The 19,654-nt window shown below is 34.4% G+C and overlaps 1 protein-coding gene across 1 annotated transcript; it reads right to left on the reverse strand.

Moving 5' to 3' along the window:
• Window positions 1-959: 959 nt before the first annotated feature.
• Window positions 960-18,081, reverse strand: LOC143230039 (astacin-like). The gene is made up of 10 exons (XM_076462993.1): window positions 17,952-18,081; window positions 15,482-15,526; window positions 14,885-14,925; window positions 13,788-13,863; window positions 11,686-11,803; window positions 8,336-8,511; window positions 6,737-6,964; window positions 3,073-3,207; window positions 2,529-2,785; window positions 960-1,145 (listed from the first exon to the last, which is right to left on the reverse strand). The coding sequence occupies exons 1-10, from the start codon at window positions 18,079-18,081 to the stop codon at window positions 1,059-1,061; spliced, it is 1,293 nt and encodes a 430-aa protein (XP_076319108.1). The 3' UTR covers window positions 960-1,058.
• Window positions 18,082-19,654: the final 1,573 nt, after the last annotated feature.

Consider the following 19,654-nt stretch of genomic DNA (forward strand, 5'->3'; position numbering starts at 1 on the left):
CTTAGCTTGAATCCTAAAATTTCATACATGGATGATTTTCAATAACGGATTAGAAAGAAATTTCATTCGAAAGTTCTATAATGTAGCCTATGAAAACGAGCCAAACCTGAAATAAATTTATATTTTGAAATAACCAAACTTCAATTGAACTGCAACAAAAGTGCAATCAAGACTTCTCACTATGGGTATGAGCATTCACCATCTTTATTATTAAGGGTATGCGCTTTCACCATCTTTATTATTAAGGGTATGAGCATTCACCATCTTTATTATTAAGGGTATGAGCTTTCACCATCTTTATTATTAAGGGTATGAGCATTCACCATCTTTATTATTAAGGGATTTTGTTTTGTCATTTCGTGAGATAATTTAATCATTGAATTTAACGTTCAACATTTTCAGAACGGTACTATCTCTCGTGCTGTATCTCTCTCTCACACTTCTTATGATTTCCTGGCCATCGTATGCATCTCTTTTAATCTACATTTTTTGTGTCATGATGTAAAGCCACATTGGGCCATCTGCTGGGTCCACTAAGAGTGGTGTAAGAGAGATCAAAATCCGGATTTGAACATTGCAAATCTATAAATATTCCACTGTTCCGTCTGAGAACAAAAATGAGTTCGCTAAAATATTAGTTATTGTATTCAAGTATACAAATGTGTATAAGTATACAAAGTTCTTCCAGTGATAGTGGATAGCATGAAACAGAATAACAGTGTAAGAAATGTTCCTCATGATATACCAAAACACATAAGTATCCCTTTCGGTGGTTCACCAGTAAACCTGTGAGTTTAGCATAATTAAAATCGGGTTTCAGTACTCACATTAAACACAGCTCTTTTACTTAATAATAATTCAAAAAATACTCTGTAATAGTTTCACGTGCGGGATGTAAAGAACAGTGATGTCACGACCTCAAACGTCATTTCCTTTTACTGTGTTTTTAACTTACGCAGTTGAACATTTAAAACAATTTCGTTTATTCATCTAATATTTAACCGATACACGCAATCACTTATTCCATCCTAACTACAGAAGCAAAACCTTTCATATCTTTAGCAATCTTTTCTTTGGAACCTTACATTATCAATAGCAATCACTCCGTCTCCATTGTGTCCATTCAACAAGCCCTCGAAGAAAAACTGTAGAAATACAGAATAAAAATATTACCATCTTAAACCTCATACATATTTTCAGATAAGTATGTATATCAACAATATTTCTATTATGTATGGAAAATATATAAATATGAGCGTAAAATATATATTATCTCTGGACGTAGATTTTCTAGCAGGACATAAAAAATGAATTGGATAAAAACAATACGAAGCTACAAGTTCGTTAAAATGTTTAGGGCAACAATTAGGGTGCGAGATTTTACCTTCAAAGTGTGGACAAACGCTAATGTTGATAAAATATTATTTCAACAGACATTCTAGTCTCTATACTGAAAGGTATCTGCCGATAGATAACACTTGGAAGCGATGTCTAAATGTCTGGAAGTCCATAATTTTCTTATTTTTATAGTAAATTGTTATTTTCGTATTTAGGTTAAAGTTAAATGTTATAAAACAATAAATAAAAACTTATTTATTAAAGGCGTAAAAAAATAACATTTTACGCATGCTCTTCACAGGTCATAATAAAACGTAAAAGTTTTAGTAATTATTACAATCTGAAACTCGACACTTGTGCTGTTTTGTGATACTATTTTCATGTATGAAATCTCTGTTATGAAGTATATAAAGCGTTGCTTTAATATCTATAAAAGTATATTTAATTTTGAAGAAAACATCACGGTGGTCCAGTGGTAACGAGTGCATAAGACGCTATATATAATATTGGCCTAAGGTAAACAGTCGATTGTGCAGCTTTACGCTTAATAAACAAAACAAAGAAATAAACACGTTTAAAAAATGGAGAGCATATTGTTGATAGCGAGAGTGCTGGTGTACTATCCCTGAAGAAGCCACAAAGGCGAAAGGTCGGTAAAAAAATTATATATGATCAGTGACAATTGCAAGGGGGCCAGAAGGGCCCAACAAACTCAGGAATTGCCAATAAAGGGAGAGAATTATGACCTAATTTGTTTAATCTAAAATGCGAATGTACTATTCTGTCAAATTAACGACATAAATCAGAAATAATCGTACTACAGTTATGGGAAAATAAATGTAGGGGCCAAATTATTTTTTATGCAAGAACCGCATTGTTCATACTTATATTACCGTTTATAATTATATGTATTGTAAGGGTCGCTTTTTTTAACCTTTATTGTCACTTTGCTAATAAACACCAATGCAACCTGTAATTAACATTTTTAGTCCAATGTACAAAAATAATAGGTTACGCAAACTGTGTTTCTTTGTTGAAAATCTGAAAAAGGGATACCTTGCAGAAAATGTATTTGTTCTCTAATAGTTATGTTCACGTAAAGTGAATTTTGTGGCTGAAGGGTGGAGAAAGACACAATCCAAGAGGTACTACAGTGTTTTTCTGATAAACTTGATAAAATCTGAACTCACCCGTAGATCATCGTCTATATCTAAAGTCAGATTGATCACTTCCCACCAGTCGTCGTTTTTTGGCGCTTCTTGTACGTATATTTCTTTAGTTTCCCCATTCTGTCGCAAGATGGTGTACTTATCGGCTCCATCTCCCTTCATGAATAAATCCATTGAAAGACATCCTTTCTTTTTTCCATGCATTTTAAAGTATGGTGTTATAAGACGGCCACCGGCATAACCTCCATCTGCCTTAACCTCAATTTTCAGCGAATAACCTTGCAAAAGAAAGAGGTATCGATAATTTTACATGTAGCAAATGAAGTTTGAAGAAAATAAAAAGGGAGATACATAGAGAGAGAGTCAGTTTAACTTACACAACTTCCTTATAAATGGTGATAACTTAATGCATCCAACAAGAGCCTTGTTGGCTGTTGCGTGTTGCAAAGATCAGTTCTACTTAATAAATTTAAGATAACAATGAAAAGATATACTGTATTAGCTGGGGGATCAGTAGGGCTTTAAGGACATTTCCTTTCATCACGATTGTTTGACTATTTCTTACCTGTTCTTCCCCCTAAGGTTCCATATGAGCGCTCAAAACGTGAACTCATACCCTCTTGGTTAACGATTCCACAGTCATCTTCCTCAAAGTTACATTCAAAGTCGGGTACATGGGGCGGGGGAGGTCTCTTCTCTCCTGCAATACAAAAATCAAATAATATATTGGCAGATAACAAAAGCGTAATGCCACATTACAGAATATTTAAAATTAAAGGGTTATTCTGAGATATATCAATCTTTGAAATGCCGAAACTTTATGAAACAGATTACAAGGAAATGTTTCAAATGATTTCAGGAAAAACAAGTTTTATAATAAAATTAGAAAAGTTTGTGAAAGTAGTAGTTTAATTTCAAGTAGAAAAGTGTTTTATGTGAAAGCAAACATAAATATCGAGTGTAGGTAAAAACAAGTAACTTGGTAACGTTTCATTCGTCTGTGTCGCTTAGCAACTATAACCGTGCCTTAAATATTGTGTATAATACTTCGAACGTTCACGGGAACGAGAATTTCATTTGTCCAGATGGTTTCAGTTTATGCATAAATTTCGTTTGACATGAACATTTCAAAGTTTTTTTCCGAGTTTTAAAAGCATCTTAATTAGAGATTACTAACCCTAATTCATATATTTTATTAGGTTTTCGCTAAGGTTTATTGTTACTTTTTTGGATAAATCGTTAATTGTCTTTCTCTATATCAAACGTATCGTCATTGGTTTTAATTAACTAACGATGGCACTTGAAATAAATTTACAGGTTTAAACTTTGTGACAGAATGTTTATCACAAATCTTAGGCCTATTGTAACGATGGCACTTGAAATAAATTTACAGGTTTAAACTTTGTGACAGAATGTTTATCACAAATCTTAGGCCTATTAATTTTGGTAATTCTATATGTAAGCTTGTACCATTCTTATTGACAATTTTAAGATGTACTTACAAATTGTTTTAATTTTCTCTGTTTATTTTTCTTGTGTGTGATGAAGGAAGATAATTGAAGAAAACTCACTGAAAGAAGGAAGATTGTTTCGTTTGTTTTTGAATTTCGCGCAAAGCTACTCGAGGGCTATCTGCGCTAGCCATCCTTAATTTAGAAGTGTAAAACTAAAGGGAAGGCAGCTAGTCATCACCACCCACCGCCAACTCTTGAGCTACTCTTTTGCCAACGAATAGTGGGATTGACAGTAACATTATAACGTCCCAACGGTTGAAATGGCAAGCATGTTTGGTGCGACTGGGATTCGAACCCGCAGCCCTCAGATTACGAGACGTACGCCTTAACACACTTGGCCATGCCGGGCCCAAAGAAGGAAGAAGGCTCCGGTTTTTGTTTTTAATTTTTAGTTGTTTTTCATTATTGTTTGCTTTTAACAGAATTCCAACCCATCATTTCATACATGGTTTTAAAGTGTTTCAAAATATTATTTTGTTTTCTTTTCTGCAAAATATATCATACCTTTCACAGATCTACAAACCCATATAAAAGCTTTCGTGTGTTACGTCACGTCACCCTTGATTTCTCAAAATAGGAGGATTCATAAAAGCTAAAGTGCACTTTTTCAGATAGAACAGTTCGATTGCTGTTTATACATTACGAATTTAGTGATGGTGATGCATGAGAGTCGTGAGAGAGGGAGTGACATGACACCCTCTTATAAGAGAGTGGTGTTAGTAAAGATGTATTGTGGAATCACCTCCTCATATGTATTGATTCAGTTTTAATCTTAAATTATTTTTGAACTGAGCCATTTTGTGCTATAATTTATCTTTAAATCTTTTCAATCACCGGAGACTAAATTAAAATGAGCAAATAGTTTTCAAGTTGTTTTCTAAATATTTCATTTTATACTTTTACCATATGGATTAACACTAATATTAGGTTATACTTTTGTTGCTAAGCAACATGACATAAAAGCTATTGTTGAAACGTCGTAGTGTTACCAAAACGCCCTGGCTTTTTGAATATTAGAAGTTGTTGAATAACTTATTTTTACCTATAATTATTCTATTTGTTGTCGCTTCGAATTCACTCCATGAATAACCTTTATTTTGATTGGCTCACAAAGGAATTTTCTGACGTTTTACTGCATCTACGTTTTATAGACCAGACTAAAAGCTTTTTGACTGTTTGATGTTGAGCATAAAGCTACCTGTTCTCTACCATCGCAAGTATATAAGACCGCTACAATTACCTTTAATAACCTGTAATTTCTTCCCATAGCAACTGGAAATGGATGGGGCCCCAGTCTAGCAGTAAGAGCGATAGAATGACGTATCATATCACGTCTAACAATATTGTGTCGTTAAAAGTAAATTAATAATTTTTATATCTGAGTTAAGCTTTAGCTCTTTCTTTGTTTTTATTTCTTTTTTTGTTTATAAATACAAATATTTTCATCTGAAATGGATTTCTTTGAGCTATTAATACCTGCTTCTGAGAACTGTGGATTCCTATGAACATTATGAAGAGCTTGTTCCATCTCATATTTAACTATCAAAAATTGTTATATATTTTAAAACGGCTGGTATGAGGAGAGAAAGCACTAATAGAGGAGTGAACAACGTTTCGACCTTCTTTGGTCATCGTAAAGTTCACAAAGAAAGAAAGGGTTACTGACCGGTAGCTGACCATATGTTTGAAGGCAGTTGTGTAATTGAGTGTAGGAATGTAGAGGGCATGTTTAAATGTTGGATTACATTTATTAATGTAGGTATAAAGGTGCTCCTTTGTATTGGTTTATTTTGGGCTTGCGTTGTTGTGTAAGTAAGGCTTCTTTAATTTTGCGTTTGTTTATCTTTGTTTCTTTATTTAGTATTTGGGTGTTTTCTATGGTTATGCTGTGTTTATTTGACTTGCAGTGTTTTGAAACGTGTGAAGGTGACTTTTTGTGTTCTTTCAATCTTGGCTTCCGTTTTTCTACTTGTTTCTCTAATATAGAAGTCGTAGCAGTTATCACATTGTATTTTGTAAATAATGTTGGTGTGGTGTTTGTCAGTGTAGTTTTTACATAATATAGACCTTAGTTTTATGCCTGGTTTTTGAATAAATTTGATATTAACTGGAATGTCATATTTTGTTACTAGTTTTTGCCAAATGTTGGTTATTTTTCTGCTGATATCGGGAATATATGGTATGACCTCTATTAGTGACTTCTCTACCCATACCAGACCGTTGTTAAATAAATAATGTTCTCTACAAGTGGGATTTCTCGTCATCACGGATCAAAGTTTTACTCTTTACTTACATGTAGTGTTAATGTTCTAATCTTGTGGTTAATAACTGGTTTTCGTAGTTTAAAGATGAAACATTCAACCATTCGATGTTGGAATACAACTCAGAAATGGGGAGTTACGGTGAAGAAACACCGCTCAGAAGAACAAACAAGAAAGTGATTCATGACGTCACCTAACATAAATTATCTGGCAAGTTGTTCACATAAAATCACTTTAATCACCCGTTGGTATGTTTGCGACCTTATACTGCTAAAATCTTCAAAGAAACGATTTTGTTTCATGGACTTGTTTTTAACTTTTATACTTCAGAACCTGCTTAAAATTCTGAAATAGTAAGGATAATATATTTTTACCTGAGGTAACTGAGCCGCATATTTAACAATAAACATACACACACCCATAAAAACATACGTACATAAAGAACAAGCCTTACCGAAACATTCGTAAAGCCTGTTTACTCTCTTGACATCGCTTTCACTTAACCCTGGCTTCTTCCACACAGGCCCAATTGTAATGCCTGATTTCTTAGGAATAACAGTTGGAGACGCTCCATCTTTGGAGAAGGCCGTTTCACCATACAACATAACTGACCTGTAGTCAAATTCTTCGGCTAAGTAGTTGGTGTCCCAATATGGCATTTTATCGAAGTTGTACTCCATACCTGCGATAGAAAAAAAATGGGGTGTCAAAAGTAAATTTCTGAAATGTATTTTAGAGAATTATTTTTATATTTCTATTGAAACTCAGAACAAAAAAGTTACACTAGCCACCTGAATTTTAGCAGTGGGGAAAGCCGACTAGATACGAAAAGCTAATCTTCACTCACCTGGACAATATAGTGGCGTCACCTAGGTGAAAAATTCATGCTAGTTTTGTGATTGTGAAACAGGCCCCGAGAGGACACTAGAATATCTATAATAGCTGAGGTGGAGAGCTTAAAAGTCTTACCCAGCGGAAATAAGAGATGTGGAGCCCAGCTGACGAATTCACCTTAGACAGAAGCTGGAGTGAATAACGTTAAATGGTTTCGATATCACGTAAAGTTAGTTGAGTTGTGCCTGATGTTAAAACGATAGACTAGAAGGAAGACAACTTATTGAATATCACCTGCAGCCAACTGGAGTTTATTTTCACCTTATAACACGTCTGTGGCTGACAGGCGAGCATCTCCAGAAGTGAGATTCGACCTCGGGACACGAAGATTGTGCGTCCTGTTTTCTAACCACCAGGCTATATCAGGGTCTCCGAGAAACCTTTAATACATAAATTATGGCAGACATATAAGTGTTAATTAGTAATAGTAATAAAATCAAGTTGTCCAAAGAGAGATTAGACAGAGCGTTGAGTGAATGAAGTTTCTTTGTTGGATTTGGCGCAAAACTAGAGGAAAAGCAGCTAGTAAATACCATTCAGCAGCTCTTGTTAGACTTAACTGTAAGAAGTGATCGTTGCTCTTGTACTAATCCTATGGTTCCAAAGTGCGGGATTCGAGTTTATTTATAGACGGTAACAAGGCACGAACCACTGAACGTCAGAAACACAGTTCGACATGCTCACCACCAAGCTGCACTCGACCCAAAAGTGGATAAGAAATAGAAACAAAAATCATTTGAGAGACGGATAATCACTTTTTTCTAAATGAACAAATAAATAAACATGAATGTATGAACTGGATATTTTTTATAGTTTATGCCAGTATTCAGTGTATCCACATGGCGATTATGCAAGTATGGTTTTGTTTGTCTAATGATATAGCAAGTGTTATATTAAAACAAAATCCCCTCAGAGAAATATGCTAAATATTTAGAAGTTAATATTCAAATTTTATGCCACGCCCATAAAATATTTTTAGTATTACTACTAAGGATGAGTGTTGGCTGAAATCAATCGCCAGCACTCTGTGTAACCATAGTTAAACTTAAAACACGATATTAAGTTTTCATTCATTAGTTAGTTAAAACTATTTGATTTCTCAAAGTTATTAGTTCCGGTTTTGGTGGAAATTCTAGTTTATATTATTTCAGCTTTATACCTGGCCAAATATTATCCCAAATTATTTCAATATATTCATCCCTATCAGCTCTGTTTTGCTCATGCCAGAATCCAACGGCATGACCCAGTTCGTGTACAACCAGACCCTTCCAGTGACAGCCGGTTCCGAGGGACAACTCTTGCATACCACCCTGACGACCAACCATTGACCAGCATCTGTAAAAGATAAAACACAAGTATATAATAATTATATTAACAACTTAAGTTTTCCTCTCAAGATATCCAAGTCAAATGAATTATTGCAACCAGGAATTGAAATAATTATTAACATTCTTAAGGTCGAACAATATTTCTGTCACTCATGTCTTTAAGAGTATTAACGAATGTGTTTTGTCTGTTAGCACTGTTTATAAATTAATTTTTCAGCAAATAAGTGCACTTTTTAAGATTGTTACTAACTAACTTCTTTCTTTATTTGTACTTAAGCGTAAAGCTATAAAACACGTAGACCACGGGTTTTAAAAAATCGATTTATAGCGTTGTAAACCCGCAAACATGCCACTATGCCATTGGAGAACAACTAATCTATTTCAAATAATATAATCCATAACTAGAAGTTAAATATTTGTTGATAGAATACGTGTTTTCTACCTGTAGTTTCAACGAGCTTCTTAATCAATTAAAATTGTATGTACGATTGTGTTGTTGAAAAGTACCAGTCAGTAATTTATATCCATAGTTACGAGGATACTGAAAACATGATCGTAACGTAATGGAATATACTGAATACCATTTTTTGTTTGGGACCTTAAAAGATCACTTGTTTCAGTAATTATCATATTTGTATATTATTTCAATTCCCCTATACATTAAACTAATTGTCCAATTTACGTTACTTTATAAACATTGTCATTTCGTTACTAAAGATAAATTATAAACCAAATGTCATGGTTTGTTTCTTTTTGAATTTCGTACAAAGCTACTCGAGGGTTATCTGCACTAGCCGTCCCTAATTTAGCAGCGTAAGACTAGATGGAAGGCAGCTAGTCATTACTACCCACCGTCAACTTTTGGGCTACACTTTTACCAATGAATAGTTGGATTGACCGTCACATATAACGCCACCACGGCTAAAAAGGCGAGCATGTTTGGTGCGACGGGGATTCGAACCCGCGACCCTCAGATTACGAGTCAAACGCCTTAATCCACCTGGCGGAACGTCATGGAACAGCATAATAAATGCATTTAGTCCCCTATATTGAACAGTGTCATGTATTAAATATTTTATCTATTGTTTTATTTTATTTGATATATTGAATCTGTATTTACGAATTATAATAATAATTATAATTATAATAACTACTAACGATTATGTTTCATTCTCATGATGAGGTTGTTTTTGGTGAAACAGACAAAATATTAATTTGTGTTCTAAATTCCACAAAATCAACTATGTTGCAATGATCACAGTTAAACGTTTTGTCAACTAATTGTTGACTGCTGTATGTCATGGTACAACTGGGGATAGACAAATGCTGTCCATTAAACAATAATTTGGACAAAGTATTGTACCCGTTTCAGTATGTAGGTTTGTCAAATAGTATTATTTGTTAATGTGTTATCAGCGATCTACAGACATTGTTATACCTTGTTATATACTTGCTCCCATTTGATACAGTCACTTAAGGTTATATGTTTTACATTGTTATGTGTACTAGAAAGACACTCGCTACCACACTCTTGTGAAAACTGAAAAGTGTCTTCATATTTTACATTATTTTAGAGTTTAACCATAATGGGAACCTATCTTCTCATGCACAGTTAAAAAACGTTTATTGTTTGAGATATTCGGGGCCTGGCATGATCAGGTGGTTAAGGCACTCGACTCGTAATCTGAGGGTTGCAGGTTTGAATCCAGGTTGCACCAAACACACTCTCCCTCTCAGCCGTGGGGGGTTCGTTATGTGACAGTCAATCCAACTCTCCTTCGGTAAAAGAGTAGCCCACTAGTTGGCGGTGGGTAGTGATGACTAGCTTGCCTTTCTTCTAGTCTTACACTGCTAAATAAGGGGCGGCTATCGCATATAGGCCTCCTGTAGCTTTGCGCGAAATTCAAAACAAACCAAAACTAGATATTCGGGCGAAGCTACAACTTAGAAATGACGCTTATTATTTTTCATTGGGACGTTACAAAAACAAAGGCACACAAAATCTCTTTCACATACTATGCTACACCAACTTTATATGTCTAGAGAAGATTCTTATTTATTATTATATCTAATAGAATATAATTTATAATGTAATAGAAATTCCTTTTTTGTGTGAATCCACCATTTGTGAAATGAAATACAATTTCGGATAAAGTTCCAAAGTTTTTGTTGAGAAGTTTTAAATTTCTGGTTATAGACGGTTTTCCCTACAATGCTCTTATGTAACTTGACGAGTTCCATTTCATATAACTCAATTAGCATATGATCTACAGATCCCCGCCGCCCTGACGGACCCAAAGTCCAACATCGGTCGTTAATCTTGTAATACCCGTACTCATCACATGGTGTCTGTCGTCGGCCCTCTGTTACGTTTGTTACGTTTCTGCCTTTCAAAACGTATGTGGTAAGATTGATATTGCTTCTTGTAGAGGCCCGGCATGGCCAAGCGCCTTAAGGCGTGCGACTTGTAATCTGAGGGTCGCGGGTTCGCGCCCGAGTCGCGCCAAACATGCTCGCCCTCCCAGCTGTGGGGGCGTTATAATGCAACAATCAATCCCACTATTCGTTGGTAAAAGAATAGCCCAAGAGTTAGCAGTGGGTGGTGATGACTAGCTGCCTTCCCTCTAGTCTTACACTGCTAAAGTAGGGACGGCTAGCACAGATAGCCCTCGAGTAGCTTTGTGCGAAATTCCAAAACAAACAAACAAACAAAGCTTCTTGTAGGAGTGTATGTGAAATAAGTCTATCCATACATACTTCGATTAGAGTTATGTGCACCCTACCTAATAGAAATAGTACTAAGACATACACACAAAGCCGGATTAAAAGTTTTATTGGCCCTAGGCTTTTCAGCTTATAGAAGCCCCACTCGAGACGAAATATCAACATTCAATACATTTATAGTCATACCTTGAGGCCCCCTAATTAGTGTGAGGCCTTGGGATTCAGCCCAGTAAGCCCATGTCTTAATCCGGGTTTGCATACATAGACAATAAATAATCACCAGATGACGCTACCTACCCATCATACCACTCGATCTTTACATAGTCTTTTGTATCGGAGGTTTAGACAATAAATAATCACCAGATGACGCTACCTACCCATCATACCACTCGATCTTTACATAGTCTTTTGTATCGGAGGTTTAGACAATAAATAATCACCAGATGACGCTACCTACCCATCATACCACTCGATCTTTACATAGTCTTTTGTATCAGAGGTTTTTTCTTTGAACTCAACACAAGTTTTTTGGTGGTATTCTTTCATGCCCTTCAAAATATCATCACGTATCCTTTCTAAAAAAATAAACAAAAACAGCAATAAAAAACACGAAGAAAATTATTTGATTTAATAAACTCTAGTAACACAAATAGAAGGTATTTATTTAATTTACATAAGAACATCTAACATAGGTGGTTTATTTACAGTTTCAATCTACTGTATGGACAACAGGTTTGAGAATATTGACTATTGTTAGTTTTTGTAGATGGCTGGAGTATAATTTAAACTGTATAAACTCTGGTTTTGATCTGTTGACCAAATAACGAATTATTTGTAACAATCTGCTGCACTTGACTGTTCGAAGTTTATTTGAGGACTTACTCGCTGAATCTTGGTCAGCTGGTTTGTTTGTTTTTGAATTTTGCGCAAACTACACACGGACTATCTGCGCTAGCCGTCCTTAATTTTGCAGTGTAAGCCAACTCTTGGACTATTCTTTTACCAACGAATAGTGGGATTGCCAGTCACTTTATAACGTTCCCATGCCTGGAAGGGCGAGCATGTTTGGTGTGATGGGGATTCGAACCCGCGACCCTCGCATTACAAGTCGTGTGCCTCAACCACCTCGCCATGGCGGACCGAATCTCAGTAAGATGTATACTATTTGCAATTAAATTAATGTTACATCTATCGCTATAATTCTTCGCCGATATCAGTTGATCCATTTAATAATGAAACAAAACATATTTTGTGAATTTGTTGAGTCTTTTGATATTTCTACTTCTAGGATATTTTACTTCATGGTGAAAAGGAATGAAAAGGAAAGTGTGTTAGCCAGAAAAATATCAACTGTTGTTAAGCACAAAATAAATACGTTTTATTGCTTTTCAAATGTATCCACTTCTTCTTATTTAGCAAGAAAGCTCAAATTACTCCAGGTTTTGTTTTGTTTTGTACATCTTCGTAGCGACCTCTAGTTGTGTCAAACTACTATTAAACCCATCCCCTAGGTTTCATATGATCCGTGATATTTCTACTTTCGGTTAAATGTACAAAATGGGACTAGCTGTCCCTAAATTATCAGTAAAAACTACAGAGAAGGTAAGTATTCAGCATCATCTCTTGAGTTATTGTTTTACCAACGAGTAGTAGAATTAACTGCACATTATAATGACTTCATGGCTGAAAGGGAAAGCATGTTTGGTGGGACGGAGATTCGAATCCGCAACCCTCGGCTTACAAGTCAAGTGCCCTAACATCGTGATTGTGTCAGACAGGGGAGGGCTAATAAAGTGATAAATCAATTTATGGGAATAATATTAAATGTAGAATGGGATTGTACTAAATTGAAATAAATAATTTTCTATTCTATACTATCGAATGCTTTAATACATTAGTGAAGTAAATTTTACATAATAATGTTGAAATTGTAAAAACTTCGCTCTTAAAAATATGAACGTGCCCAGAATTAATTAAATTTATTTTTCATTCTGTACTCAAGAATAGGCCATTTTAGCTATGTATTCGTAAATACAAAAATTACTTATTGTTATGTGTTAACAAATATAAAGATGGCTTGAACGTAAATGTAGCTTTTAATAAGCTTTAAATAAGCCTTAACGGTAGTCATCAACAATTATAAAGAAGGCTTAAAGCTAGACATTAACAAGATTAATGAAAACTTAATATTAGATAAGCATTCAAAGGAGTCACTTTACGTTTTAGTTAAATCACTTAATACTTAACAAAATGAATGCATAAACAAAGTTTAATACATCAGCCCATGCAAATGATCTTTTCAGTTTTTAAAATTTCGTAAAGTTGGACTTAAATACGTTTAACTTCTTTTTTCCTACTAATAAATTAAAAAAAACAAAACAAATAATCTTTGTTACACTACTGCAATAAAGCACAAGGCAGTGCTAGAGTATATATATTACAAAAATCCGTTACACAAAACGCCAGCACTTTCCGCCACGAAAAGTTTGTTTTGGAATTTCGTTTTTGAAATTCCAAAAACCTAACCTAAGTTAGATAATTTCGGACTAATCGCCTTACCTACAGACTCTCCAATTTCATAATATATTATTCCACCGGGCCAGAGATATTTATCATCAACAATGCCATTTCTGTCCTGTAGTATAATAAAGAGAAATTAATTAACCAAGAGTCTGTGAAATTCTAACCAATAAATACACTAATTTTACAATTTATATATACGTAGTTTTCTTGTGACTGGTTAACTTTCGTATATTGAAGTATATACATTTATTAAAGATTTTAGAATATATTGATACCTTCCTGTACAGGATTGGGAAAACAGTATTGTTGTAACAATGGAAACACGTTGATTATGACTTTTAACTGTGATATATTCACTGTCTACTGATTAAGAAAACATTAAAAATATTTTTTTACATTCCATGTACGACTACAATGCACAACGTAATTCTAATGTTGACTACCATACTATATGATACTCAAGGATAGGTTTTACACATTAACCTACAACTTTTGCCTAGGTTTAGATCAGTTTGATCATATCAAAAGCGCTTTGTTGATTAAGTTAACTTTGATAAATAGTGAGAGAGACTAGTTGTTGCTTTGAGACATTAATTCAAAAAAGAAAAAAGAAATTCGATAAAATCTGTCCATAGTCTTAGAGAGCTAAGACTTAAAAATACTTTTATGTATCACCAGTTTCAAAGTTAATTAAAACATAATTAGATTTATTTACCAGTCCTATGTTGAGATTTGTTGCAGGTAACATGATCAGTGACAAGTTCAGTGTTTCATTTTTATAGTCTGACTTTAACAAAGGTACACATTAATAATGTTGAATCTAAACTGAAGGACTAATAATGTACCAATAGCAATTGTTGTAGCGTGGTTTCATTGATTCATATGTTTACCTATTGCAGAATAAATCTTTTCGAATAGAACTCGCCAGTGTCAAGTTTCTCCTCAACCTAGATGACATTTTAGCTTGGCCATAATATAAAGCAAAACAGTGGACCGAATTATTTTCGAATTAAGATAACTTTTATTTAAATAAATAGAACCTGTAAAGGTTTAGCAAAGTATTTTTAACTATCTTAATTTCTTAAAAACTATGTCGTATTAAGGTGTAACATTTCTAAAACATTTCAACTTACTGTGTTAGGACTCACTCCTGCAATATCACCTTCAAAGAGATCTATATTAAGGATACGAGACGATTAATGTTTGAAAACCAAAATAAAAACAAAACAGAAACCTAATGAATTAAACAAGCTGTTGGACAATATTCACGTGGAAAAAAGTGAAAATATTGATAAACGTACTGCCACATACCATACACTGGTTTTTTTACTCTCGGTACTTTATGTTAGTGTTATATTTGTCTGTATACTTGAATGTGTGTTTTTATACACACACATATGTTTGTAAGAAGAAAGTGAGGTTTATAATTTATTGTTTTTTCAAGTAATAACAAAGATTTTTTGCTTTGTGTGTGGATTGTTCTTTATTTATATACATTCTCTGTAATCTAATGTTTTTTCGATCTTCAAGTAAAATCAGCCAAATCCAGAAGCTACTATTTATTTAAAGTGCTATTTTTATATGACTTTATATCACGTGCTTACTCTTGTACAGTTCTGTTCACGTTTAAAACTATACATATAAATAGTGTAAACACGTATTGTATATTACTTGTATTTATGTTTCTCCCCAGCGATTTGTTTCGTTTTTCTTTGATAAAAGATACTTACGTGAATGGTAGAGTGGGCTATCGTCGCCAATACTCTCTATATTTCCTGCAGAAATAAAATATTTTTATTTAAAACGTAATCTTTAAAAACGTTTTATCAATATAAAATAACATTCGGGTCTTTCATTATGCATTTACAGTTGAATTAAAGCAAAACAAAGGTATTTAAAATACTTTTTTTTCATACATGTTGCAACATAAAAACAGCTGAACAATATGTTGTATTTGTTCTAAAATATATGCTTGTTTGTTTCGAATTTCGCACAAAGCTCCTCGAGGGCTATCTGCGCTATCCGTCCCTAATTTAGCAGTGCAAGAATAGAGGGAAGGCAGCTAGTCATCACCACCCACCGCCAACTGTTGGGATACTCTTTTACCAACGAATAGTGGGATTAACCGTCACCTTATAACGCCCCCACGGCTGAAAGGGCGAGCATGTTTGGCGCGACCGGGATGCGAACCCGCGACCCTCAGATTACGAGTCGCACGCCTGAACACACTTGGCCATGCCGGGCCGAAATATATGCTATTCAACCTCACACGTGAACATTAACTTTCTTGTAACCATACAAACCATAAATAACTTACTTTTATCTTAAACAGGGAATATTTTAAACCACTTATATTTGAGCGTTTTCCTAGAGGGCTCTAAAGTACTCTTATCGGTATGGAATAGATTAAACATTTTGATTATTTTGTGACTCATCTGAAGTAGAATTAAAGCAAAACAGTGAAAGCATTTGAAGAAAAAATATTTAATCTATGTTATGATACAAAAAAAAACAGTTGAGCAAAACGTTTTGTTTTTTCTAAAATATACATACTATTTAAACTAACATCTGAATTTGATGATATTTATTAAGTTTCGTCTGCAGTTATAGTAAAGCATAAAACTACAGACAGAGCTATCTGTGCTTTCCCAAAGACGAGTATAAAATCCCGTTTCCTAACACTATAAGTCTAGTCTGCAGACACATTGATAAGTTTCGATTAGGCCCAGCGTGGCCAGGTGGTTAAGGCACTCGACTCGTATTCTAAGGGTTGCGGGTTAAAATCTCCATCACATCAAACATGCTCGTCCTTTTGGCGTTTATATAGGACGTTATAAAGTGACGGTCAATCCCACTATTCGTTGGTAAAAGAGTAGCCCAAGAGTTGGCAGTGGGTGGTGGTGGCTAGTTGCCTTCTCTCTAGTCTTACACTGCTAAATTATTGACGGCTAGTACAGATAGCCATCGTGTAGCTTTGCACGAAATTAAAAAATAGAAGTTTTGATTAAGTACATAAATTGTTAGTATTTACAAAGCTTAAGTTTTAGTTCTTCCACGTATTTCAATATGTTGTTAATAATAACAAAAATACCGAAAACAAATTACATTTGCATTATAACTTATTACAAGGTTCAAATCAGGTCTCATGACATGGCCAGCTGGATACCGGCGATGGATTCGCAATCTGGGGGTCGCGGAATCGAATCCCCGTCCCACCAGCCATGATCACTTTCTCAGCCAAAGGGGCGTTATAATGTCAATTGTCAACCCCACTGTTCGTTAATAAAAGAGTAGGTCAAGAGTTGGGGATGGGTGATTACGACTAGCTACTTTCCCTCTAGTGTTGCATTGCTAAATTAGTGACAACTCAAACCTAACTCAACAAAAAGTCCACCGAAGGAAGAGTTACGTCTACGGACTTATAACCCTAAAATCCTGGTTTCTTCTCCTCTCAGTATCCACATCCTCTAACCCAAAACAAACGGACTTACAACACTAAAATTCTGGTGTCTTCTCTTCTCAGTATTCACACCCTCTAACTCAAAACAAACGAACTTATAATACTAAAATCCTGGTGTCTTCTCTTCTCAGTATCCACACCCTCTAAATCAAAACAAACGAACTTATAACCCTAAAATTCTGGTGTCTTCTCTCCTCAGTATCCACACCCTCTAACTCAAAACAAACGAACTTATAACCCTAAAATCCTGGTGTCTTCTCTTCTCAGTATCCACACCTTCTAACTCAAAACAAACGGACTTACAACACTAAAATCCTGGTTTCTTCTCTTCTCAGTATTCACACCCTCTAACTCAAAACAAACGAACTTATAATACTAAAATCCTGGTTTCTTCTCTTCTCAGTATCCACACCCTCTAACTCAAAACAAACGAGTTTATAAAACTAAAAATCGACTTTACCATCAAAACCTAGAGCTACGTTTCCATGAACATAAATAATTTTTACGTTCCCGTGAGAATAACCTTATCTTTTAATATCTACATCTTAATCTTACTTGAAACACAATTTTATAATACTTGAACAAACACGCTTAATACAAAACATACACAAAACGGTTGATTCTAAGATTCATCTCAAGCTTTTTGACAAAACATTTATTTAAAAACTCCCAGCAAACAAGAACGTTTATTTTTAAGATCCAAATTATAATAATTCTAGCTACTTAAAAAACATATTTACTCTCCACGGGTGAGGCATTGGATCCAACCAGAGCTACAACCACCAGAAGAGCCAACATGACGAAATGGTTGGCTTTAGAAGACAAACAATATGAAGATAATTTAAGTCTTTTTATAGCAGCAAGTATCATTTGTTATGTTAAAATCCAGCAGCTGATAGTAATAATAAAACAGCTGAAGACGTTCTATGAGAATGTTTGCAACTGTTAAGTGAACTCAAAGTAAATATGATAAGAACATTCACATCCGACATTAGAAGTTAGGGTTTGAACGACGTGAGCTGGAGCAGCATTAAAATAAGAAGTAACTGCAGTTAACATGATTTTTCACCTCAGTTAACATGATTTTTCACCTCAGTCAGCAGGTTTTGTTTTTAGTATATCCAATATAGGCAAGTTTGTCTGAGTGTAACTTTTGTGTCAATGGAGTAATTAGGATTTGTTTTATATATCAGTAATTCAAACAGGTCTTTTTAAACTTAAATCTATGTTGTGTGAGCGTTTGGATAATGAGATGATTGACATTCTAGTGTCATTTAAAACTGTTATTCTGTGAAAGCCTTTTTATAAGTTGGCGAAACATAATTACGATTAATTAATTATACATGTCATAAAGCGGTCGTGTTAGGCTTTTTTATATTTTCAACACTACATATAATTAATCACATTATTAATCAGTAATGATGTTACAAACATCAAACGTGTTGTGATAGTTAAGAGTGGACGCGTTTCGTAAATACCAATTTCAGTTATCTCCAGATATTTACGTTATTTACCTTACGTCATAGGTAGAATCATAGATATTAGTTTCTTTTATTTTAAGATGAATAGAAAATACCCAGTATATAAAACATAATTTATTAATATATTTATATTCACAAATATTGGTACAAAGTATTTACTTAAATACCTTGTTAAAATGAACTATCTAAATCGGTACAATGCTTAATTTTAAAGTGATTGTCAACATAACGAATTATTCAAACAAGTTATAAAAATGAAAGAATTGTAAAATAAAGGATTAGTAAAATACAATTTTAGATATATTTACTCACGAAGCCTCCAGGTGTCCTCCCAGTGGCACAGCGATATGCTTGACAACTTAACCCTAGAAACCGGATTTCATTGTAAGTGATGGGAAGAGCACAGATGGCCCATCGTGCAAGTCTGTCCTTGACTTCAAACAAAATTTCCAAGAGACAGAAAGTAATGTTGTGAAAAATTGTAATAATGTGTTGTTTTAAGACGTATCTGAATTACATTTCCTTTCTATAAAAAAGTATATATTACAATCAATCATCTGTGTTTTGAATAGTGTTAGAGAGAAACAATACGTTCAATGTTGTTCGATTGGTTTGTTTTAAATTTCGCACAAAGCTACAAGAGGGCTATCTGCGCTCACCGTAAAAGTGTAGGACTAGAGGGAAGGCAACTCTTGGGCTATTCTTTTACCAACGAATAGTGGGATTGATCTTGACATTATAACGCTCCCACGGCTGAAGGGGCAAGTATGTTTGGTGAAACGGTGATGCGAACCGATTGTAAAAGTGAAGTTTCTTTAATTTAGCGCCGTTTGGTGAAATTCTTACACTCAGTTTTCATCACGATGTATATACGTATGTAGTACAAGAACTGTAAGTGACGTTTTGTGGAATCAAATAGTCTTCAGAAAGTCTATCAAGAGGCTGATATTAGAGAAATATTT

The sequence above is a fragment of the Tachypleus tridentatus genome, chromosome 10, assembly GCF_004210375.1.
Source record: "Tachypleus tridentatus isolate NWPU-2018 chromosome 10, ASM421037v1, whole genome shotgun sequence".
Lineage (NCBI taxonomy): Eukaryota > Metazoa > Arthropoda > Merostomata > Xiphosura > Limulidae > Tachypleus > Tachypleus tridentatus.

Coding starts and splice junctions, on each gene's coding strand:
- LOC143230039 (XM_076462993.1), bottom strand. CDS start 18,081: ATGATACTTGCTGCTATAAAAAGACTTAAATTATCTTCATATTGTTTG. Junction 13,864..14,884: donor CAGGAGTGAGTCCTAACACA/GTAAGTTGAAAT, acceptor ATTATACTACAG/GACAGAAATGGCATTGTTGA. Junction 2,786..3,072: donor AACCTTAGGGGGAAGAACAG/GTAAGAAATAGT, acceptor TTCTTTTGCAAG/GTTATTCGCTGAAAATTGAG.